This window comes from Neofelis nebulosa, chromosome 5 (genome assembly GCF_028018385.1).
Source record: "Neofelis nebulosa isolate mNeoNeb1 chromosome 5, mNeoNeb1.pri, whole genome shotgun sequence".
NCBI lineage: Eukaryota > Metazoa > Chordata > Mammalia > Carnivora > Felidae > Neofelis > Neofelis nebulosa.
Window position 1 is genome coordinate 13,696,319 of NC_080786.1, and position 23,695 is coordinate 13,720,013.

The window sequence follows — 23,695 nt, forward strand, 5'->3', positions numbered from 1 at the left end:
TGGTGGGAATGCAAACTGGTGCAGCCACTCTGGAAAACAGTAGGCAGCTTCCTCAAAAAATTAAAAATGGAATTACCATATGATCCAATATTTCCACTACTGGGTATTTACCAAACAAATATGAAAACACTAATTTGAAAAGACATATGCACTGCCATGTTTATTGCAACATTGTTTACAATAGCCAAATTATGGAAACAACCAAAGTATCCATCAATAAATTAATGGATAAAGTTGTGGTGTGTAATACACACACACACACACACACACACACACACAAACAGAATCTTACACACACACACACACACACACACACACACACACAAAAAGAATCTTACTCAGCTATAAAAGAGAATGAAATGTTGCCATTTGCAGCAACATGAATGGATCTACAGGGATTATGCTAAGTGAAATGAGTCAGAGAAAGACTAATACCATATGATTTCAGCCATAAGTGGAATTTAAGAAATAAAGCAAATGAACAAAGGAAAAAAAGAGACAGCCTCTTAACTACAGAGAACAAACATGGTTATGGGAGGGGGCAGAGGGATAGGTGAAATAGAGGAGAGGGACTAAAGAATACACTTCTCCATGATGAGCACTGAGTAATGTATAGAATTATTGAATCGCTATATTGCACACCTAAAACTAATATAACTCTGTATATTAATTATACTTGAATTTAAAAAAAAAATTTAAAAACTTAATGTTTATTGACTTTTGCAAGAGACAGCGTGTGAGTGGGGGAGGGGCGGAGGGGGAGACACAGAATCTGAAGCAGGCTCCAAGCACAGAGCCTGGCGCAGGGCTCGAACCCATGAACCGTCACGAGACCATGACCTGAGCTGAAGACAGATGCTTAACTGACTGAGCCACACAGATACCCCTAAAAACCTTTTTAAAGGAGTATTTTTCATCAAAAGAAATCAAGAAAATATGAAATGTAAGAAACAAGACAGAGCTGCAAAAATCTTTAACTGGCTATATAAAGCAACTCTATAAATAATAAGGGAAAAGACAAATATCTTACAAGAGAAATGAAGAGAAGGTAGGACAGGCATTCTGCAGAAGTGGAAATAAGAGACACTTCTGGTCAACCATAAGTTGCGCTACAACCACAACCCAGCATTGCCTAGACAACTTGAATACACCACACCATACCACCCAGTCATTCCACTCCTGGCCATAAGCAACATGTGTCCCGGGGCATCAGGAACTCAGCAGCTTTGCTCATTGTAGCAAAAACAAGAAACAGCCCCAAAGTCATCAACCCTAAAATGGATAAATCAACCGTGGTACACTCAAATTTCACAATACAACAGTAAAACTTAATGAACTACAGCTAATCACACTATAAGGGATGCATCTCAAAAACACAATGTTGAACAAAACCAAAATACAAATTTCCAAAATACATATAGTGTGTTTTTCATTTTGATGATGTTTAAGTACCTATATATGGCAAAGCTATGAAGAAAGGCAAGGAAATGCTAAACATGAAATCCTGGATTATGGTTCCCTCAGGGAGTTGAGAAGGAGACTCATATTAAAGGACATGTGGGAGCTGCAAAACTATCTGTAAAGTCCTGTTTCTAAAGCTACATGTTGTGTCCAAAGATGCATATTTTGTTAGAATTTTTTTTTGTTATTATTTCCCTATCGTTTGTATTTACATACACATCTAAGCTGAAGAGCTACTGGAAGACAGTAAGCATCCACCACCAAAAAGTATCTGGAAGGATAAACGGCTACTCTCTGAGCCTAGGAAAGAAGGAAACTGGAATTTTCACTTTAATGTGTATTCAAAAAGTTTGGATGCTTAGGGATGCTGGTGGCTCAGTCGATTGAGCGTCCTACTTCCACTCAGGTCATGATCTTACGTCTTCTGGGTTCAAGCCCCGTAATGGGCTCTGTGCTGACAGCTCAGAGCCTGGAGCCTGCTTGGAATTGTTTCTCCCTCGCTCTCTGCCCCTCCCCCACTCGCACTTTCTCTCTCTCTCTCTCTCTCTCTCTCTCTCTCAAAAATAAAATAAAACATTAAAAAAAATTTTTAAAGAAGTTTGAATGTTTATCCCAAAAGAAGGCACACTAATTCTGTAATTGCAAGGAAAAGCCCCAGCCTTAATGGGTCTTTGCGCATCAATGATTATGGAGCCGCCAGGGTGAGCCAAGCAGGTACCCTGATGTCATCCAAGGTCACTGCCTGCAGTCACTGCAAAGCTTGGCATTAGGAGGCAGCATTGAAAGTCCCTTCAAAAAGTGATTGATAAAATTTGCCTTCCGTAAAATGGGGAGGGGACCTCATCAGAAGCATTTTTGGTTTTCAGCTTAAAACTTTTTTTTTTTCTTTTCAAAAGGGATTCATTACAACGGAAGCATATTTTTCCCTCCCCCCTCCCCCGCCAAAGACTCAATAAGTTTATGTTTAGGAGTCTTCACTGACATAGATAACAAATAAAAGACAAATCTGGTAATTTTTGTTCAGCCTTAGCACTTGGAACAGCACAGAAAATAAGCCAAAACCTTTTCTTCTTGTGTGTCTTTTGCACCAATGATGCCACTTCCTTCCACGCTCATCCCCTCTAAACACTTACTTCTCATATATCAGATTCCTTGTTTAAAGAAAGGTTAATTTCACCCCAGTGGTTATAACCAAATTGTAAATGTGGCAAGATCTCGTGCTGCCTACTAAAGTCTTTGAAAATAATTTATTTCTATAAGGTAATATTTTATCAATGATCTTAAAATTAAATGTTATGGTGCATTTAATCAATTTTCATGTTAATTTTTAAAAATTATCAAGTCTGGGGGCGCCTGGGTGGCGCAGTCGGTTAAGCGTCCGACTTCAGCCAGGTCACGATCTCGCGGTCCGTGAGTTCGAGCCCCGCGTCAGGCTCTGGGCTGATGGCTCGGAGCCTGGAGCCTGTTTCCGATTCTGTGTCTCCCTCTCTCTCTGCCCCTCCCCCGTTCATGCTCTGTCTCTCTCTGTCCCAAAAATAAATAAAAAACGTTGAAAAAAAAATTTAAAAAAAAATAAATAAATAAAAATTATCAAGTCAGAGGATTTTTACAAGTCAAGCTTACAAGAGCGGTCAGGGTTAGGACTGAGCAGAGGGAGATCCTGACTGCAGCTCCAAGCATATGTTACAAAACCCAAATTTCTATGCAAGAGGTATGGACTAAGCCGGGATGGATGGTGGAATCTATTTCCCAAAACACCTGTTCTGGATACTTAGAATTAAGTAATGTCAAGTCATGCATTATTGAGATGAGGCAAGGGACTATCAGAAAACAGGAAAGGAGACCATCATGGCTAGGAACCACATGAAATGTGCCAGAGGAAACTCTAGCTCTTCCAACCATGTGCGAAAAATAAAGGTGAGGAGAGAGAAGCAGAACAGTATACTCCATTTTATATGGAAACATTGCCTTTGGGGAGAAAAACCACATGAAACAAACACTGTGATCTTAGGCTTCACTACAAATGACCAACTCTGGGCAAACTTGTAATGTCTTATCGGTCTTGGTCCACTAAAGCATAGATGCTTAACAGTGAAGTCCAGAGCAAAGTTGAAATTTCCAGGGAGACATAAATAAGTCTTCATGTACCTGAGGGGCTTTCAATAATTTGAATCTTGAGTCCCAGGGTCTAAAATAAAAATCCATTCCAAATAGTGCAAATTGGGAGTCTGTCTGTAAGCCTTTTCTAATGATACAAAGAAAAATTGATTTTTTTCCTATTTAAAAATATTTTTTTAATGTTTATTTCTTTTTGAGAGAGAAAGAGACTGAGAGTGTGTGTGTGTGGGGGGGGGGGGGGGGGACACAGAATTTGAAGCAGGCTCCAGGCTCTGAGCTGTCAGTATAGAGCCCAACGCGGGGCTCGAACTCACAAACTGTGAGATCATGGCCTGAGTCGAAGTCAGGTGCTCAAAAGACTGAACCATCTGGGTGCCCCATTTTTTCCTATTTTAATATAGCTTCTATCTATTAACTGATTTATAAAGGATAAACTTGTGCTAAACAGGTTTATATGCATTATCTCATTAACTTTTCACAATGACCTCAGGAAGTACCTTATCATGTTCCTACTTTAAAGAGAAAAGACAGAGCCTATCTCCCTGACAATGCTGATCTATAGCAGCATCAAACTTGGAAATACCTACTGTTCCAGTTACCACTGCTTAGTAAGAAACTATCCCAGGTTTAGTGACTTAATACCACAACCATTTCCAATGCTTATGGTTCTGAGGGTCAGGAATTTGGACAGAACACAGTTTGTTTCCCATGGTTTAGATGGGAAGGCACAAATACCTCGAAGTACCTCAAGCAGCTAGAGAGTAGAGTCATCCAGAAGCTTCTTCACTGACAATTCAGGCAGGGGGGCTGAGAAGACTCAAAAGCTGGGCTCAGCCGAAACTATTGACCAGAGTACCTCCACAAAGCCTCTCCATTGTGGTTGGGTCTCCTCACCACATGGTAGCCGGGTTCAGAAAGGTAGTGTCCTGACAGCATTCAGAAACTAAGCTCTTCAAAAGAGCCAGACAGAAGCTACATGAGCTTTTCTGACCTTGATCTGCAAGGTGCTGCAGCACCCCTTCCACCACATTTACATGGGATTGAAGTGAGTCACAAAATTAGGCTGACTGAAAGAAGAGGGTGGGAGAACGGCAACATCACACTGCAGAAATTACTGCAGCCATATTGGCAAATAGAAATGTGCACCTCTACACTTAGACTTTTTATCAAGACAGTTAACATTCACCTACCTTTTTGAAGCTATTGCTCGTTGGATATTATGGTTTCTGCAGCAAAAGAATCCCAAGCAATAATATTCCTTAACCCAACTTCAATAACGGTAATGTTATTATCTGCTTTGTATATGTAGTCTTATAGGAAATGGTGTGTGTGTACATGGTGGGGTAGAGATGGGTGATAGCCTTAGAACTGACATAATGTGAAAGAGATACAGATGTGCAGAGATACATAATCTTCTGGCCTTTGGAGAATCTGAGCAAGAATTGGGGCAACCAGAGTTCTGAGCTGTGGGAAGCTTCTTTCACTATAAGCAGACCCCCCCCCCCCAAAAAAAAAGTTTAGGAAAAAAATACTATCGAGTAGTAAACTTCAAACTCTTCACATATTCCTATAACAATTTTGAAAAATTACATACCCTCTTTCCCATCTCTAAGTTATCTAAAAGTTTTATTATGAGTTTAAATAATCACAAAGGATGTAAGTTCCAGACAATGATACACTATTCTTTTCTCTCAGCACAGAGATATATGTACAGCTTGGAAAGACTGGACGCCCCATGGTTTATGGTGCCTGATTAATCATTACATGAGGTGTCTCCTTTGTTGGTGCCCCCCCCTGGGAAGTTTTTATACCTCGAAGCAACAGACCAAAATAAGATTTATGTGCAAGAAATATACTTTCTTTTGTAAAGCGCTATGGTACGGAGACCATATAATCTATTTTCCAATCCTGACCATTTTTGACAATGAAAAGGGACACTATTAACTACTCTAAAAAATAAGCATAAACCAGGAAAATGGGGATATATGATGACCCTAGCTATGAGAACACTAGGAAGCTATCAGGCAAATCAGTTTACAAAAGAGTATTCCTGGAAGCTGAATATCTGGTCATTATCTCACTGATAATTATCCATTTTCTGTACTCTTTGAAAAGTTTTCCATAGCCCCAAAAGTTTGTATAGATCTATTATTAAGCTAGCATCCAGCCATACCAGTCGCTAAAGTATTGAAACCCTGCCATACACATTATTCAACAGAGGAACAGTAATTGGAATAACCAACAAAAATAATCAATAATCCAAATCTGAGCATTTGTGTTTCATTTCAAAAACCACACACAAGCAAACTGTGATTCCAAGACAACCTGGTGGCATGGGTACTGGACACGGAGCTCGGGAATCTCTTACAGAGGACTTGCTATTTATTTCCAAAGTTGGTGGGCAGCACGGAGGCATAAATATCCTTATATAGCAGAAATGAAACTTGCAACTTCTCCCAATGTCTTCTTTAAGCTTCCAAAAGAAACGTTTGTCATTCCCCATGGGGAGAAGTAGGGTCTGGGTCCAGAAGCTGATAGTAGGGTTACTGACAGCCATGGACACACAGTTGTCATGGATATAGACAGCAAACGCCTTCACTGTGGGATAATGTCCCCTCTGACAGGTTTGTGAGACCTGTGTTTTATTTAACAATTTACCTTATGAAGAAAGAGAGTTGGCCCTGTGCTTCATAAACAAGTTTCCAGGAAGGGAATCTCCTGGAAACCTATTCAATGACTAAAAAAGAGTCCTCTAGCAGGACGGTGCTGTGTCTCCACCCTCTGTCTTGCACCAGGCTGCACACCCTTCTTCCTCTACCTGACCACTCTTTTCGTGAAAGAGAGACAGGATCTAGAAGCTTCCACTACCTCCAGGCAGCATCAACCTCTGAGCATACTCCTACTACTTTTTTAGGTTCTTCCGCTCTGCTTTTCTTTAGCCCTTTCTGCTTTGTCTCCAGTATGAACCGGGCTCTACCTGGTCACTGGCTGGTGGTTGGCCCAAGTGGTCTCCTGCTTCGCCTCAAGGAGGGTGTAGCGGCATGTTGTGTCTCCTCATCAGAGAAAAAGAAACCAATACGCAGGCTCCTGACCTCAGTAGTGGAGATCAGATCACTGCCATCTACTTTTCCTCTTTTCCCACTTCCTCCGTCCCTCTCTCCATCTCTGTGGAATTACCCACATGATAATATCATTTCAGGTGAGAAGAAAAAGGCCCAAGTGGGGAGCAAATGCAGGGGGAGTAGACAACTAGTACACGAGGCAGCCCAATGAGTCCCCTTCTTTTGTGATTCACATGATTACTTCATGGCTAAGGTTTCACATGTTGTGGGAAATGTGATGTGATTCCCTACATCAAGTCAAGGAAGCAAACAGAATTATCATTTAGCTGCTGACAAAAGTATTAAATGAAAGATCAAAAGCAGCACATCAGTAAGTATACTACTGGGAAATTATTAGAATGATTTTATGAATGAAATATATTTTTTTTTTAATTTTTTTTTCAACGTTTTTTATTTTTATTTTTGGGACAGAGAGAGACAGAGCATGAACGGGGGAGGGGCAGAGAGAGAGGGAGACACAGAATCGGAAACATGCTCCAGGCTCCGAGCCATCAGCCCAGAGCCCGACGCGGGGCTCGAACTCACAGACCGCGAGATCGTGACCTGGCTGAAGTCGGACGCTTAACCGACTGCGCCACCCAGGCGCCCCATGAATGAAATATATTACAAATAATATGACTAGGTAAGAAATTCACATGATATACCATTCGTTTCCTTGGACAATAAAGAGTATGATACATATAATATTTGACTTATATTATCAGTTATACTGCTGCACTGCTGGAATATTTTGAACATTGCATTTTACCATTTTATATCCCATGGTGAAGAGACCATCCTAGATGCCTGGACATGGTTTCTTCATTTACTAGAGCAGTGGGTTAAACACGAGTAGAGGTTTAATAACCTTGGATTCACATTTTCTTTTAACATATGTATTGGAGGGGTTCTCAAGGGGATACTTATCACCTCATTTTGGAAGGGGAAAAACAGTGGATTTCAGAAAAATCAAACATGTTAGTGAATGTGAATAATTCTGAATTGCTATAGGGTACATTTCTGTCCTTTGTCACAAAAAAAAAAAAAAAAAAACCACAAAAAAAAACCTTCTGACATGATTTCCCTTAGTGAGAAGGTTCATCCATTTCTGGAAACTCTAAATAATTACCTAATGGTTAAGAAATTAGCCATTTGACACTGTATTATGACTGTGGTAGGCTGAACAACAGTCCACCCAGATGTCCACAACCTAATCCCAGGACCCTGTGAGTGTTACTTTATATGGCAAAAGGAACTCAGCAAATGTCATCAAGTTAGGGATCTTTAGGTATGGAGATGCTCCTGGACTATGTGGGCAGGTCCTTAAATGGAACCACAGTGTCCTTGTAAGAGAGGCAGAGAGAGAGGTGGTTACAGGTAGAGAGGACAGTGTGAAGAAAAAGCAGAATTAGATTTGAAGATGTTTTGCTGGTGACCTTCAAGATGAAAGAAGGGCCCATGAGCCAAAGTGTGCAAGGGAGGTATCTCTAGAAGCTGGAAAAGGCAAGAAACAAATTCTCAACTAGAAGCTCCTTCAACATCTTGATTTCACCCAGTTCCAAACTCCAGACTGCAGAAGAGTAAATGAGTATTAAGCCCCCCAAGATTGTGGTGATTCGTTTCAGCAGCCATAGGAAACTAATACAGTGATGTATCACAGGGCTCTGAGAAAATCCTTACTTGGTCAGGGAGAGGCCGAATGTTTTCTAAAATTCTATAGGTTGCCAATTTCAAGTTAACTAACCAGGAAGGTATCAGCATTCCTCAGTAGCAGGGAAGAGAAAGGGAGAGAGAAAGGGAGCTCCTTGAGTCATATCTATTGACTACAAAAACAACACACTGGCTGACTTCCTTTAGCCCCAGGAAATGGGTTAGGAGTCCAGAAATCCTCAAACTAGTAACTCAGAAGAAAGGGCCAGAATCTCACGAGGCAGGCTGAGCATTTATAGCTTCATTAAAGGCTACTAAATTTTATGACTCAAGAAAATCACTGGCAATCTATTCAGACAAGAAATGCTTTTGTGGTTTTAACCACAAAACCTCTGTGGATCTTATGGCTGCATGTCAACTATGGAATCTACTCTCACATTTTGGATCCCAAAATATTTCTCTGGTTATTTGGCTTGCAATAGGGACCTTAGTGAAAATTACAAGGTGGCCAACATCTCTGGATGTTGTCAGTATAACCCAGCTTTTGGTGAACCTGTACACAACTTCTGGTTCATTTTCAAAGGATACGATTCCTTTTCCAAGATGGTAGGAGAGCTAAATGGGCCCTGGTCCTGGAGTCAAGAGTTCAATGCTATCTGATCAGGCATGGGAGGAAAATTTGAAGGAAAAGTTTAAATGTTGGAATAATGGAAGAATGTCAAGTAGGCCTTAAAATTAAGAAGTACAACACCCATGACTATTTTTTTTTAAAGAATTTTCTAGTCTTTTCCTTCTACTTTCCACACTTTACTCTCAGCAGGATGACAAAAGAAAGTATCAGCTTCTGGATTTTAAAGCACAAAAAATACCTAGACATCCTGTAATTATCCTAATGGTTTCCAAGATAGGACAGCACTATTCATTATTCCTACCCCCAGCACTGAAATCAAGTTTTATACATACAACTACTTCTCTGAGGAGCAACATGTACATTTAAAATTAAATACTTACAAAGAGTTCTATCAGGGGTAAAATCACTGTCCTCAGCATGTGAATAAAGACAAAGGGACTCAATGGCAAGGAGTATAAATATATTGTATTTAATGTAGTGGATAAGACTACTTGTTGGAGGCTAAACGGCCAACGTTTGACTCTCAGGTCCCACTACTAGGTGTACAACTCTGGGCAAGGTTCTCGATTTTCTGAGCTTCACTTCATTAATCTTTGAAATAACAATAATAGTACCTACCACCTAGGGCCATTTTGAATATATATACCTATATAATACCTATAAAGGTGCTTAGTATGGAGCTTAGAAAATATTAAGTGCTCAATAAATATCAGCTACCTTTACATGACCTTGAGGCCAATATGAACATGACTTGAAATATTTCATTAAAATATGTTTGTCATAATCTGGCTTGACAAATAATGACTGAAAAGATAATGAGACGTTTTAGACGTGGAACTGGTTACCAAAGGAAATTTTATTGCCAGATATATGCAACTTGTTTTTTATTATGAAAAACATATTTCATAACTATTTTTATTGTGCTTTCATAATAAAAACCATGTTGCATATATTTTGAACATAAAATAGACTAAAGGATATACATGAAAAAGCTAATCTTCCTCTTACCGCAGAACTTCAATTGTATTCTACAGAAGTAACCACATACGTATATGCACAATGTGCATGTGCATGTGTGTGTGTGCGTGTATGTGTGTAAAATACTCTCGTAATTTGACTCCTGGATTTCCTTCTTGTTCCTCTATCAGGATTTCTTCACCCAGAGGCCTGAGGGAGTCCTAAAACAATTAAATTATGTCATATAATTTCCTTGCTTCACATACTCCAATGGCCCAGTGTACTTAAATAAAATACAAACTCGTTACTCTGGAGAACAAAGTACTACCAGCTCTCACCCCTGTCTTTCTTTCTAACTTTATCTCGTCCTATTTCAACTAAGCTCCAGAAATACCGGTGTTCCCTCTGTGTATACAATGAACATTCAGGCTTATTCCTGTCTCAGGACCTTCATACTGCCCCCTCAGCCTGGAATGCTCTTCCTCCTGAACTCTGCATAGCTCTGTCTCTTTTTTATTCAGATCGCCGATAAAACCTGTCCTCCCAACTCAGGACATAGCTGACTATACAGCTCATGTAAGCATTCAGTCATTCTTTTATCATTTCAACCAATTCTGAGCCTTTGTGTAGCATCTAACAGCACTGTACATTTTTTTTCTCATTTGTTTGCTTATTTTTATTTATTCATATGTTTACTTAGGTAATTGCTAGCTTCTCAGTTTCCTAGGATGGAAGCTCCTGGACAGCAAGACTTGGTTTTGTTCACTCCTGGGCCTCCTTCACCTAGGAGGATGCCAAAATATAATAAATGCCTGATAATGTTAAATACATTTTTGTTGAAAGTTAATGAGGGTTATTTAGGTCCCTTTTCCATGTAATTTCAAAAATGTTGCTACATTGTCCTTGCACATACATCCTTGTACATGTCCAATCAAGTGCCAAAAGTTTAATTACTGAGTCAAAGGTATATGCAATTTAAATTTTGATCGTTATTTCCAAATCACCTTTTAACAAAGTTATACCAATTTACATTTTGAGTAGATTCTTTGAATCTTCTTTAAAGTGACTTTATGACACGATATTTAAGATACATTCTCTCATTTTGAAGCTCAGGACACTCTATAATTCCATACCCTTGAAATGCCAAAAGGATAGCCCAAGAGCAGGCGTCTACGGCGGCCCTTTGGGATGGCTGGAGAAACCGCATCTCTAGTTACTGACAAGGAAAGGGGCTACTATGAGAAGCATATGTGACTCCCTTCTGAAGGTCTCTCACTACTCAAGTCTTATGTTGGAATTTTTAGCAGTAAACAGAGGTTTACTTATCACATGCCTCATAATCTCTTCCAGGTACACAACTATAATTTGTGATAACAAAAATCTTAGTTTATGAGGACTGGATTGAGCTGCAGGAAAACACAATGGCAGAAACAGGTACCTAATTCTAAAAGGGTCTCAAATCCCATGAGTTTACTCCTCCCCACTAAAGGCTTATCCATCCTGCCCTTTGAGTCATCTATGCCAACAAGCTCAGATTCTGTGTAGCAGTAACTGGGAATTACTCTACTGATGGATTTATATCTCTATATTCATACCTATTTAAACCATATCAACAAGGCCATTGACAGAAGTGGGGACATACAGACGCCAGTGACTCCTCCGGGCCATTTTGAAGGACATCCTCTCCCAGTGCAAAATCAGCCAACTAAAGTCATAGGCAACAGCCAGAAGGAAGCCAGAAAACAAATCCAGTGTCATACATATATTCAGCCTCCACACCAACACACTCCAGAAGGTCTGCCAACCTATTTCACCTAGAAATACCTTTAAATGCAACAACAAAGTTCAGCCAGCATCATTCAAACACATGTCATTTGAACTTAAGATGTTCTCTGTTGTTCATCTCTTACTCAACAGCAGCATATTCTTGCCTTACAAGGGTCACAGCATTGGAGAAATTGCCCAATTAATAGCCAGATACCAAGTCTGGGTTCCAAATGTACCTGCATAAAGCATCCAATTTGCTAAATACAGAAAAACGGGGTACTTACAGCAGGGTGTCCAGTACAATAGGTGTAGCTGGCATGGGACTGATAGTGCAAGCTTGCTCTTGGAAAGGAGTATGTATTCCAGGCTGGTTGGCTGCTGTTCCACTGAGAGCTGAAGCCAGGGCTCATGGTCACGCGTGACTTACTAGTTTGATAGGCTCTCACCGTGGAGCTAGACTATCAAGAAGAAAGAAAGGCAATGTAAAGACAGCTCTGCATAGAACCCAAGTCTACTATATATAGCGGCATGCACTCTGGTATGACCGCAGCACAGGTCTCCGCTGGTTAAGGAAATGGCTGAGTTATTTTATTTATTTATCTGTTAATCTTTACTTTTGAGAGAGAGCGAGAGTGAGAGAGAGCGCGCGCAAGTGGGGGAAAAACAGAGAGAGAGGAAGACATGGAATCCAAAGCAGGCTCCAGGCCCCGAGCTGTCAGCACAGAGCCTGACACAGGGCTCGAGCTCACAGACCACCACCTGTGCTGAAGTCAGGTGCTTAACCAACTGAGCCACCCAGGTGCCTCAGGAAATGGCTGAATTCTTAAGAGGAGGCATTACATATTGTTCTGACTAGGATACAAGTATTTTCTCACTGTTAATTTTAACTGGATCACGAATTTTAACTGGATTAGCGAAAACAGGATTTTTTCCCCTCGTGGCGACATGTAGCTCCATCGGTCAGCAACGAGATGTGTTTTAGCGGCAATGGCACCAAGGACACTGTCAATTACATAAATGTCCTTTTATCACAGCATTCACCATAGAAATTCACTGCTCACCTTACCCAAATGCAGTAAACAAAAATCTTGGTTGACGAGGACTGGATGGAGACATATTGGTCCCTAACTCTAAATGGTCTTCAAATGCCACGAATCTATCACTTTCCTGTGGGAGGCATCAGCACAACTATGCACAATATTCCAACATGTCACCACTGCAATACCTAAAGGCAGCAAAATGAAGGACTTGAAATTGTCATTTGCCCCCAACCAGCCATATCAATGTAATTAAAAACACAGAAATAGGAAACTTTCCATCAAAATGCCAAATGTTAAATATATGTGGTTTCTCATAATTATATATAGGGTACAATGAACTGAACACAAAACACACTTGTATCTTCTTTCTTTGTCCTCAAACTACCAGAGCATATAAGGGATACAGTAGTTTCTTTTCACAGAACGCTTTCTATCATCAAATTGCCATAGCTACTTACCCCAGTAGCAAAGTAACTTGTGCACTAAATTCTATTTATAAATCCATGGGCACATGCCAACTCAATCACTGGGAAAATGTGCTAATCTCATTGCCATTATATTCAGGAAACCTAGTGGGAAGAAACTTCTATCCGCAATTGTGTTTTCCCATTAGGCTGGATTTCGATACCACTAGAGACTTAGAGGAATGACTTTTCTGAAGACAAGTTTGGGCATCTTGGAGTAACTGAAAGAAAGGAAAGACCTTGGCAACTGGAAGGCACTAGGCAGGGCTGTTTCACAAGAGCCTCAAGATATTTGGAAAGTGAAAAGAAAACTGAAACCAATGATTTACTGGTAAACAATTTAAAATATTTAAACCCAAACCTGGAGAATGTACCCTTGTTGAGGTAGACAAGTTTATTTGACTATCTGTCTCCACTCTCTTTCTCAGCCTGACCATGTATACAATCCAGGTGTTCAATAGTTCAATGAGATGTACAGGAGGTACAGCAATGCAATGTTTATACACTGCTGTATACCTCCTTGGGGTAAAAACCTATTGGGGAAGCAATAACGGACTGCTATAAAATTAGGATTTTCTTATGTGGTCTTAAGTATGAACACTCTGTATTTGCATTAGAAAACATGTTATTTAGGGGCACCTGGGTGGCTGAGTTGGTTAAGCGTCCGACTTCGGCTCAGGTCACGATCTCACAGCTCATGAGTTTGGGCCCCGCATCGGGCTCTGTGCTGACAGCTCAGAGCCTGGAGCCTGCTTTGGATTCTGTGTCTCCCTCTCTCTCTGCCCCTCCCCCGCTCATGCTCTGTCTCTCAATAATAAATAAACTTTTAAAAATTAAAAAAAAAAGAAAATATGTTATTTATATGATATATACTACCCTTCAAAGACTACATGAACTCACCTACAAAACTACCTTTGGACCCAAAGGTGTCTTGGTTTCTGCTCTGCATCTATGGTCATTAACATTAATCACTCTGACTAGCTTAGTTGATTGTATGGGTAACTCCTTCAAGGCTAAATATGGTCAGTTCCGTTACCTGTTTTCACATTAAGATCAGCTCAGGGACCTTAAAATTCTTGGAAATTGTGTATACATAAGTTTATAAATACTCTCATCTCTTAGTTTAATTATGGTCCAACATAACATCTGTCTCTGTTCAAGGATTTTATCCATGGTGGTCTTCCTCCTGCAAATCCTTTGTTCTCCCTCCTTTACAAAACTCACACTCAAGTTACACCTTGTACTTGGTTCCATTGTAGATGCCTCTAGCTTACTGTCCTTGCCTTCTGGCTCTCACACAACCCTCACAGTGTGGCTCACACACATTAGCATGTGATTATGTTGTTTTGTATTGTTCCCTCTATATGTAAATTTCAGCTCTCCAACCTGGTTGAGAGTCTAATGAGGTCAAGATCATGAATACTGCCTTTTTGGCAGCTCAAGAAGTCTTCATCTTCCTTGACCTTGGAAGGCTCTAATAGTGTTAATCTCCTGATCACTGCAATCATCTTTTCCTTTGACTCCTTGACCCTTCTGACTGTACCTTCCTGTCTCACCTGATTCCTTATCTTTCTATTTGCTCTACCTAAATTAGGTTTTTTGGTTTTTGGTGGGTTTTTTTTTTTTTTTCTTTTGGCCAGGGGGTAATTTTCAGTTCTGTGCTATTCATTCTATTAACTTTTCTCCTTTGTGATCTTATTCATGGTCAAAGCTTTAAGTATTACTTCTTAGAAGACGACTCTCTGATGTAATTTAATAGTATAAACTCTCTCCCAAATCCTAGTCCCAAATCTTAAAATATCTTCTGGATATGTATGTATAACTATCAATCACCACAAATGGAACCAAAGTTTAAATTACTGTGTATAAAATTAAATGAACTTATTATTTTATTCTAAAATTTCACCACCCCACAAGTTCTTTATTTCTGTGAATATTATGGCATTATTTTGAAACCAACTGCTTTCACCCTTTAGAAGGACTGTGACTCATTTATTTGTCCTCCAGCCCATTATCAGTGCCACCCAATTCTATTGAATCTCTTCAGTAGGTCTTGAACTGATGTTGTCCTTTCCATTCCTATTACAAATAAGAGTTCTAGGATTTTATCAGTTTATATCAGAGTCACTAAAACTACAATAACCTTTTACCTTAAGTTTCATTTAACCCTCTACAATGATACTAGATTAGTTTTCCTAGAAACCTGATTTTATGGTGTTACTCCCTCATGGAAAATGGTCAGCGGTTCTCCATGCCCTATAAGACGAAATCCAAAATTCCTAGTCTCATTGCACATTCTTTCTAATTTGATCCTAGCCAACGATGTGAGGCTTATTTTTTGCTCCTTTCTATATAATCTCAAGCTCTGGATAGATTGCTACTTCAAACAACATGTGTGTGTCTGTCACACCTATCTCCTTCCTAGAATGGCCTCCCCTTCTCTCAGTTCACATGACCCTAGCAGACTCCACCTTTTCTGAAAAACCTATTTCAACCCTTGGCCACCAACCCATAGGGACTTTTGCTTCTAAAGGGCACTGACATTACTGATTTTCTGCCATATTCATCTAGCTCTTTGATTTGTGTGGTACCCAGAAAATGAATGTCATGACTTCATCAGTATAATTCACCAAATACCCTAATTTGTCTCTCATATGACAGTTCATACATCCCAACATACATCTTTGGGGATAGGTGTGTTGATTGTGTTTCTTCAGAAGGAGATCACAATGCAAGAACTTGAGTGTAAGTAGTTCATTTGGGAAGTGATTCTAGAGAAAATCAGTAGGAGAATAGGAAATGTGACAATCCATTTGCATCATTGAATCAGTCTTTACTGTTAAGAATTCTGTTCCAGTGGGAGGCGTTGGGAGACAGTGTAGGCTACGTTTCAGAGTTATCTTACTGAAAGGGGAAGGAAGCTGGAGTACTTAACCTTTGATTGCCATTCATCGTTGGCTAAGGGCTGTTCCGGGGAGCATTATCACCCAGCATACCTGGCCTGCCCTACACAGAAGCCAAAAGGAAGTTCTCATGTAGAGAGTCCCATGAGATTGTGGAAATGCTCTGAGAAAGTAAGTGCCAAGAAAGTATGGACAGAGCCTCAATAGCATCCATGCTAGGTAGATAACTCCTTGAAATTCTTTGCATCTGCTATAAAACCCCAGACATTTGCATTTTCCTTTTGCATGACTGATAGCAGGGGCTCAAAAATATTGGTCAAATTGGCTTAATTACACTACCATTAAGGACTTGAAAGAAAAACACACAAAAGAAGATATTGGGATGGCTGGTGAGCACAGTGAAGAGGTGCTCAAAATCAGGAGTCATCAGGAAAATATAAATAAGGTACCAGTTTATACCCAGGCAAATGGCTAAAACTAAAACCACTGAAAACACTAAATGTTGGTAAGGTTATTGAGGAAATGAAACATTGTCAGGTTAAAATGGAATGGCCTCTGTTTTGGTAGTTTCATAGAAAATTAAGCATACCTCTAGGAGCACCTGGGTGGCTCAGTTGGTTAAGCGTCCATCAGCTCAGGCCATCTCTCATGGTTCATGAGTCTGAGCTCCACATCAGGTTCTATGCTGTTAGCACAGGGCCCACTTGGGGCCTGTGTCCCCGCCTCTCTCTGCCTGTCCCCCATGTGCACTCTCTCTCTCAAAAATTAAATAAACATTTTTAAAAAGTAAGCATATTTCTCCTTATGACCCAGCAATTCTATCCCTAGTTATATACCCCAGATGAAAATAGATTTATACAAAAATACCTTTATAAGAATGTACATAGCAGTCTTGTTCATAATAGTCCCAATCTGAAACCTATTGAAATATCTATCAACAGGAGAATGGTTAAAAAAAAAAAAAAAAAAAAAAAAAGTACATTCATATAATGGAATACTACTCAGCAATAAAATAGAACAAATGTCTGATACACACAACTACATGGATGAATCTCAAGATTGTGCCAAATAAAAAAAGACCAGGAATAGAAGAACAGGCATGTATGATTTCATTTATAGGAAGTGCAAGCTGAGGAAAACATATAATAATAGAAATCAGAAAGTGGTTGCTGGGGGAGTGAAAGGGGATTGATTAGAAAGGGGAATAATGTAATCTTCTAGGGTAATGGAAATGTTAGCCATCTGATTTTGGGTGGTCATTACATGAATGCATACATTTAGCAAAACTCATCAAACTGAACCCTTGAGACGTGTGCATTTTATGCCTTACTTACATCTCAAAGAAAAATACACTACCACTGCAAAAGGCTGATTCTGAATTTCCCATGGATATGGAGGCTACACATGAAGTCCCATGATCTAAAAGTCCTAATTTTCTAGACCCCATAATTGGCTCGTCTGAGTTCGCTCTCTTTCCCCTTCTTGGTGTACTCTGTGAGAGCAATGCCAGGGAGTATCTAACAGCCAAAAGGCAGGCAGCCAGAGAGAAGAGCAAAGAGTCTGGATAAAGAACCTCTGAATAACCAAGAGCTGGCAGCATCATCTGGTGTCTGCCAATAGATCAGGGGTCAGGGCTGTTGGAGCAAGAAAAAATGGAGCACAGCACAAAAGAAGGGCCCTCTTACATGTTTCCAGAAATTACAAAGCTCCAGGGAACACTTGCTGTTCTCTCTACTCAGTCAGCACTAGCAAACAAAAGGAAGATAAAGGGAGGGGCAGAAGGAAGCTGCACTCAGAGGAAAAAAAAAGAAAAGAAAAGAAAAGAAAAAAACACAATGAGGAAGAAGGGAACGGCTAGTACTAAGATTTCTGGACACAAGTGAATGTGTCCTACAAGGGGATATTAAGATAACGCATTTATATGCAATTTACTACTTATCAGACACTGCTCTAAATGTTTTATATTTACACTCTGACAACTCATGTGTACTCATAACAACACTATAAGGTAGCTACTGTTCTCACCTGCATTTTACAGGCAAATAAAATGATGCAGAAAAAAATGAGATAATTCAAAAATGTAAGAATACAAAACTACTAAGAAGTTGAGTGGATTCAGATCCAGGGAGGGTCCTGTTCACAGCTATTCTACCCTTACACCATCTTAGTTTGGATGATCTCTAAAACAGATTGTAAGGCAAGGAAGGACTGGTTTGGTTTGGTTTGGTTTGGGGCGGGGGTGATAATTACCAAATTCAGGAGGAGAGGAACAGTGAGACGGGCTCAAAAAACGAGGACAAACTATTAAGTGTACGCTCTTGGGATCTATGCTATAAAGTAAAAAGCAGTGGATTCTGCTGAGACCTCTGAGAAGTGTTCAAAATGTCACCCAGAATCAACCACTGAAAGCTGAGAGGCTAGAATACTGGTAGACTCGCTTCTGTCCCATACTCAGTAAGGGTGGCCCTCCAGGAAATGATCATGCCCAGCCCTTTCAAGCTATGTTTGGACATGAGAGAATAAACTCTCTTGGCATCAAAGGAGGGCCTGGGGCAGAGAGTGGAGAGACCCACAGGTAAATTCAGGTGGGATGCTGTCAGTGCTTGGTGGATAAAAACTCTCCATCACCGCTGGGTTTGAGTTGAAATCAAATATGAGCCAGACATGGGGTTGGGAGAATGTGATGTGGTGACCAGTGGCAGCCTCTGCAGCCACCTGTCCACCTCTCTGAAAGTAAAGCACAATGGTAGTAACCACTGCAGCAATGTTTATAGAACACTTGAGGCTATGTGTGTTTTATACACAGTCTCTCTGAATCTTCAGCATAATCCAATGGTGGAGGCGTTATTATCCACCTTTTGCTGAAGAAAGAGGGGCATACAGAGTTCAGGCAACTTGCCTAAAGACACACAGCTAATAAAGATACAAAGCTAAGAAGTGAAGACTGAAAGGATACAGAACTATGGTTAATTACGTGATTAATAAATTGTCCTCTCCAAGAAATGAGGCTTAGGAGTAAAGCACATACACCACTCTGAAACAGAGATTAAGACAGAAACTATTATAGGTAAAAGTTGACGTAAATATATAAAGTCAACGATCCAAAAGAACACAAAGCTGTTGTGAGATGCGGACAGGCGCACCACTCACTATTCTGCAAAAACACCTCTCTCTGTTGGTAAAATCATCACATGGTAATGCTCTAAAGGTAACTTAAGTTCAATAATCAGTGATGACACGAGAGCCCATTCCAACTGCCCACATACGCCTCCTTTCAAAGTTGCTGTGTCCATTAGTGGATGGCCTCCTCAGCAGGAAGAAATTATAAGGTAATTCTAGAGATACAGTCAATAAATTTAGATTGAAATTTCTTTAAGTATGTTCCAATGGTAACCTAAAAATACTGCTATGGTTATCTCAAGGAGAACTTCTGTTCTTTATAATGAATAATTTTGAAACATACAGAAAATACTGTATATACTAATAGAGCAGAGTCCTATAATAATTATTGCAGTAGAGGTGTTTCACTAGTTTGCCAGCCCAACCAGTCTTCGTGGAACACAGCATATGCCTATACGAACGTGGTTATTCCAGGTGACACAACCCACCCCCACACAACCCCGCAAACTGAGTCTTGTTGAACCAAGTAGTCACCTGACCCAACATGGGCCAATGAGATGACTTCTCCTAGAAATATGGAATTGCCATTCAATGACTTATAAATCTCCACTGGACATGTGAACTGGGAAGTGATGTAAAGGAAGAAATGGGGTTTGGTTGTGTGAATGTAGAAACAAACAAAGCCTGTCTGAGGGTGAGTGAGGGGGGCAGGGGAGAAAAAGAACCTACGCGTAGTAACAGAGACAAGAGGTAAGTGACACTCTTGCTTAAAGGAGATGAAAGGAATATTTCAGTTCTGGATGACTTTTGTAGTTTTTGGCTCTAGTCTCTTGCAACACTTGGCTGTACTCCTGATCCTGAGTTCCATAAGATATTACCACATCCAGATATTAAATCCCTCCTTCCTGCTTAGGCGATCTTGAGAAGAACTTGCAATTAAATGGCCACTGACTGTGGGACGTGGAAGGACCAGATGTGCAGAAAGAAGTAGGTTTGAGACCATGTGATTTGGATGCGGAGAGAGGCCAAGGGCTTCAGGCCTGTACCATGTTTCATGGAAATCTTGTGAAACATGCCAGGGACTCCCCATTTGTCTTCACTCAATGGAATGGATTTCCCTTCCTAACAACAAAATCCTCACTTTTTAGACATCAGTATTCTTTCTCTCTGTCCCTGTACCTTCATTTTCACCCGTAAAGTGTACTTATTGTTCTTCTCCTTTGCCTTTTTAACTCAGCATTTCCGGTTGATATTAGGGATTCAGTGACACTTCACTGAAGATTCCATAGCAGGCATCATATAAGTAAACATAAAAAGCATGAACCAAGTATTACACATAAAAAAAGATATTTGGGGTCAACCAGTTAGCAGAGAACATGACAAAGTATGTGTGAGAGATGGCGATCGGCAAACTGTTAAAAACTTACTCAGAAATATAAGCTACAGGGGCGTCTGGGCGGCTCAGTCGGTTGAGCGTCCGGCTTTGGCTCAGGTCATGATCTCACGGTTCGTGGGTTCAAGCCACCTGTCAGGCTCTGTGCTGACGGCTCAGAGCCTGGAGCTGCTTCAGATTCTGTTTCCCTCTCTCTCTGCCCCTCCCCCACTCATGCTCTGTTTCTCTCTCAAAAATAAACATTAAAAAAAACCTAAAATATATGTATTTAAAACCTATATCTAGCTTCAACTCCTAAAACAGGGCTAGAAATGGGATCCACACCTATATTTTTTGTAATTCTTTTCTTCCCCCAATTGTTCATTTTATTTTTAGCATCACGTCACCAACATTGAACTAAGAGAATGAGAAAAAAGTTCATGCACACATATATGTATGTGTGCGGACATACAAACTCCTATATATCCATACACATACATACATTTCTTAAGGACCCAAGATGAACTTTTTAGTAAGCAAATGTCAACATGAAGTTCACAGAGAGGCTAAATGACTTCCTGTGTGTGTTTATTTCCCTGCACTGCCCCTGAGGAAGTCTAAAAAGAACAGTTTCTACCCAAAGGCTCTCCGAGTTTCAATAGGTTTTTCAAAGTTCCCTCCCAGCCCCTGCCCCAAGCAAAGGATTCCCGCTGTGAGGTTTCTAAAGATTTCACTTACAGCCAGCTGAAAACAGAGCCTGAATGGACAGTAAAACCCACACCAAGCCTCTCTTTGCACCCTGTGTGGGGACAAGTGGCTACTTTGTTCATTTACAAAGGCTGGGAGAGAGAGAGAGGGAGAAACTGCCCCTATGGTATAAGAAGCTCCTTTCAAATAAATCCTTTTAAATGGATCTAAATCGTGACACTCAAAAGGAAGGAGGCTACACAAGCAATTGGGTAACAACTTCTAAGTCCTCACACCCCTTCCCCCACCCCACCCACCCCAGGAACAGAAAAAAGTTTTCTCTTCTCTGAGGGATTATCTTTTGTAACATTCCTCAAAGATGAGTCTCTCCCTCCGTCTCCACAGATTTGCTTCTCTCTGAGGAAAACGAGGCGTTTCTGTTGTTGTTATTGTTGCTTCCCTGACACGGGGACCGTCTTTATTTTTCCAACATCACCTCTTCCATGACTTGTAAATATAAAGTATCTGAGTGATTTGCTCTGCTTACCAGAGGCTCTTTTTATAAAATGATCACAGAACAGGGTGCTTTCTGGCACTTCATTCTATTGTTATTGTCTGGCTTCAAAACTTCAAAGGATGGAATGTGACAGAACATTCTGTATCCTCTGCAGACACATTTGAGGGCTCTTGCCGCTCTGGTGGGATCCCAGCCCCAACTGAAGGCTGTCCTGAGAGCAGCAGGTCAGACCAGGCGACTCCTCCGCTCCCTGACATCTGATTAGACCCGGGAGTCACCAGACCCATCCCCACAGGTCAGACGTTCTCCTAGACACCAGGAACCGCCACTCGGTGACTAGTGAACCTCTATTGGCCAAGAGTAAGAAAAAGCCCTGACCGCTATTAAGGACTGATTATTCCAAGGACTCAGTCCTTTGGAGGTTGGAAACAGGGTTCCTGGCATGAACGGACACGGAGAGGCAATTTCACATCCTCCCCGCTGCTTTCACGGAGGAAAGCAGGAGAAAAGGAAGTGAGGAAAGGAATTGAGGAAAGGAATCAGGTAAGTCACAGGACATCAGGTAAGCCTGCTCTCTCCTAGCTTTTTACCTTTGGGAAGTTCCCACACCCTCAGGGTGACTGGCAATGCCATGTAGTTCTTGCTAAGAGGAGAGATTGCTGGGATAATGATTTTATTTTATTTTATTTTTTTCCCTTCTTTCTTCCCCAGATCACCTCAACTTTTATTTCCCTCCCCCCCCCCCCCCCCCGCCATGCCTGATGGGAGTGGCCACAGGACTGGGCTGCAGCTGTAGATGCCAGAGAGAGGACTGGTTCCTAAGCTGGCCGTTGTTACTATGTTTTTAAACATTTATGTCAGGGGGCACTTGGGTGTCTCCCTCGGTTGAGCGTCTGACTTCGGCTCAGGTCGTGACTTCCCGGTTTGTGAGTTCGAGCCCCACGTCGGGCTCACTGCCCTCAGACTGTCCGTGCACGACCCTCTTCAGATTCACTGTCCTCCTCCCTGTGCGCCTCCCCTGCTTGCGCTCTCCCCAAAGCAAATAAATGTTTTAAACATTTGTGTCGCAATTTCTAAGGGCCTGATGGAACAGGATGTGCCTTTACCCCACCTGGCACAGCTGGAGCCGACGGCGAAGGCGGCTGTGTTGCCTGGTGGCAAAAATAGCCCACGAGTCCTGCACCTTTGCCACCTTACACGCTCTGCCCAGGAGCGGACTGCTGCTAGACTCAGCGCCAGACCAGCATTGCCTGCAATCTAGACCAGCACGGAACCTAGGAAGCCGAAGTGCCTCCCAAAGGTGGAACCGTTTGCGTAAAAATGCCGAGCAGAAGGGAGCAGTAGCTGTAGGTAAGAGCGAATAAGTGCCTGTGCCAAGAGGGAAATCCAAGATTACGCTCACATGTGGAAGGAGGCTGAGAGCAAGAGATAGTATTGTCTCAGCTCAATGGTAACAGATGCCTGAAAGGGTGAGGCCATGGGTTTGCTGAGACCACTCCTGCCTTGGGGAACCCGACAAGGCCAAATGGAACCCCGAGTGGCCTTGCGCACGGAGACACTCTTCCTATCAGGTGATGATGAACTGGACGAATTATTAATGACTACATGCAATTCTGACCACATGCCACTATCTTTTGAGCATGCTGTGAGGAGTCTGTGGCCAGAGATTTGGGGTGGGATATGAAATAATTGAAAATATATACCTTGGTTTCTGTCCCTGGTTCCTAGCACAGATCTCATAAAACCCTTGTAATTTCATAATGATTAGAGGACCAAGTGCATCTTTTGTCCTGATATTTGCTCTTTGACCTTGGTTCCTGAGACAGAACTCCTCCTTCTCTAGGGATTTCCTGGGTGATGGCTGGATATTTTGTTCTCTAAGAGGCAACTCTTGGAGAACCCCTGGA

At 41.1% G+C, this 23,695-nt stretch overlaps 1 protein-coding gene across 8 annotated transcripts in view; it reads right to left on the minus strand.

Moving 5' to 3' along the window:
* The window catches only part of RBMS3 (RNA binding motif single stranded interacting protein 3), a 1,338,119-nt gene that overhangs the window by 797,704 nt on the left and 516,720 nt on the right, over positions 1-23,695 (minus strand). For all 8 annotated transcript variants that reach the window (XM_058729653.1, XM_058729650.1, XM_058729649.1 and 5 more), the window contains exon 4: positions 11,970-12,143. In XM_058729653.1, the coding sequence (XP_058585636.1) occupies positions 11,970-12,143 (174 nt within the window). The remainder of the gene's footprint in view (positions 1-11,969; positions 12,144-23,695) is intronic.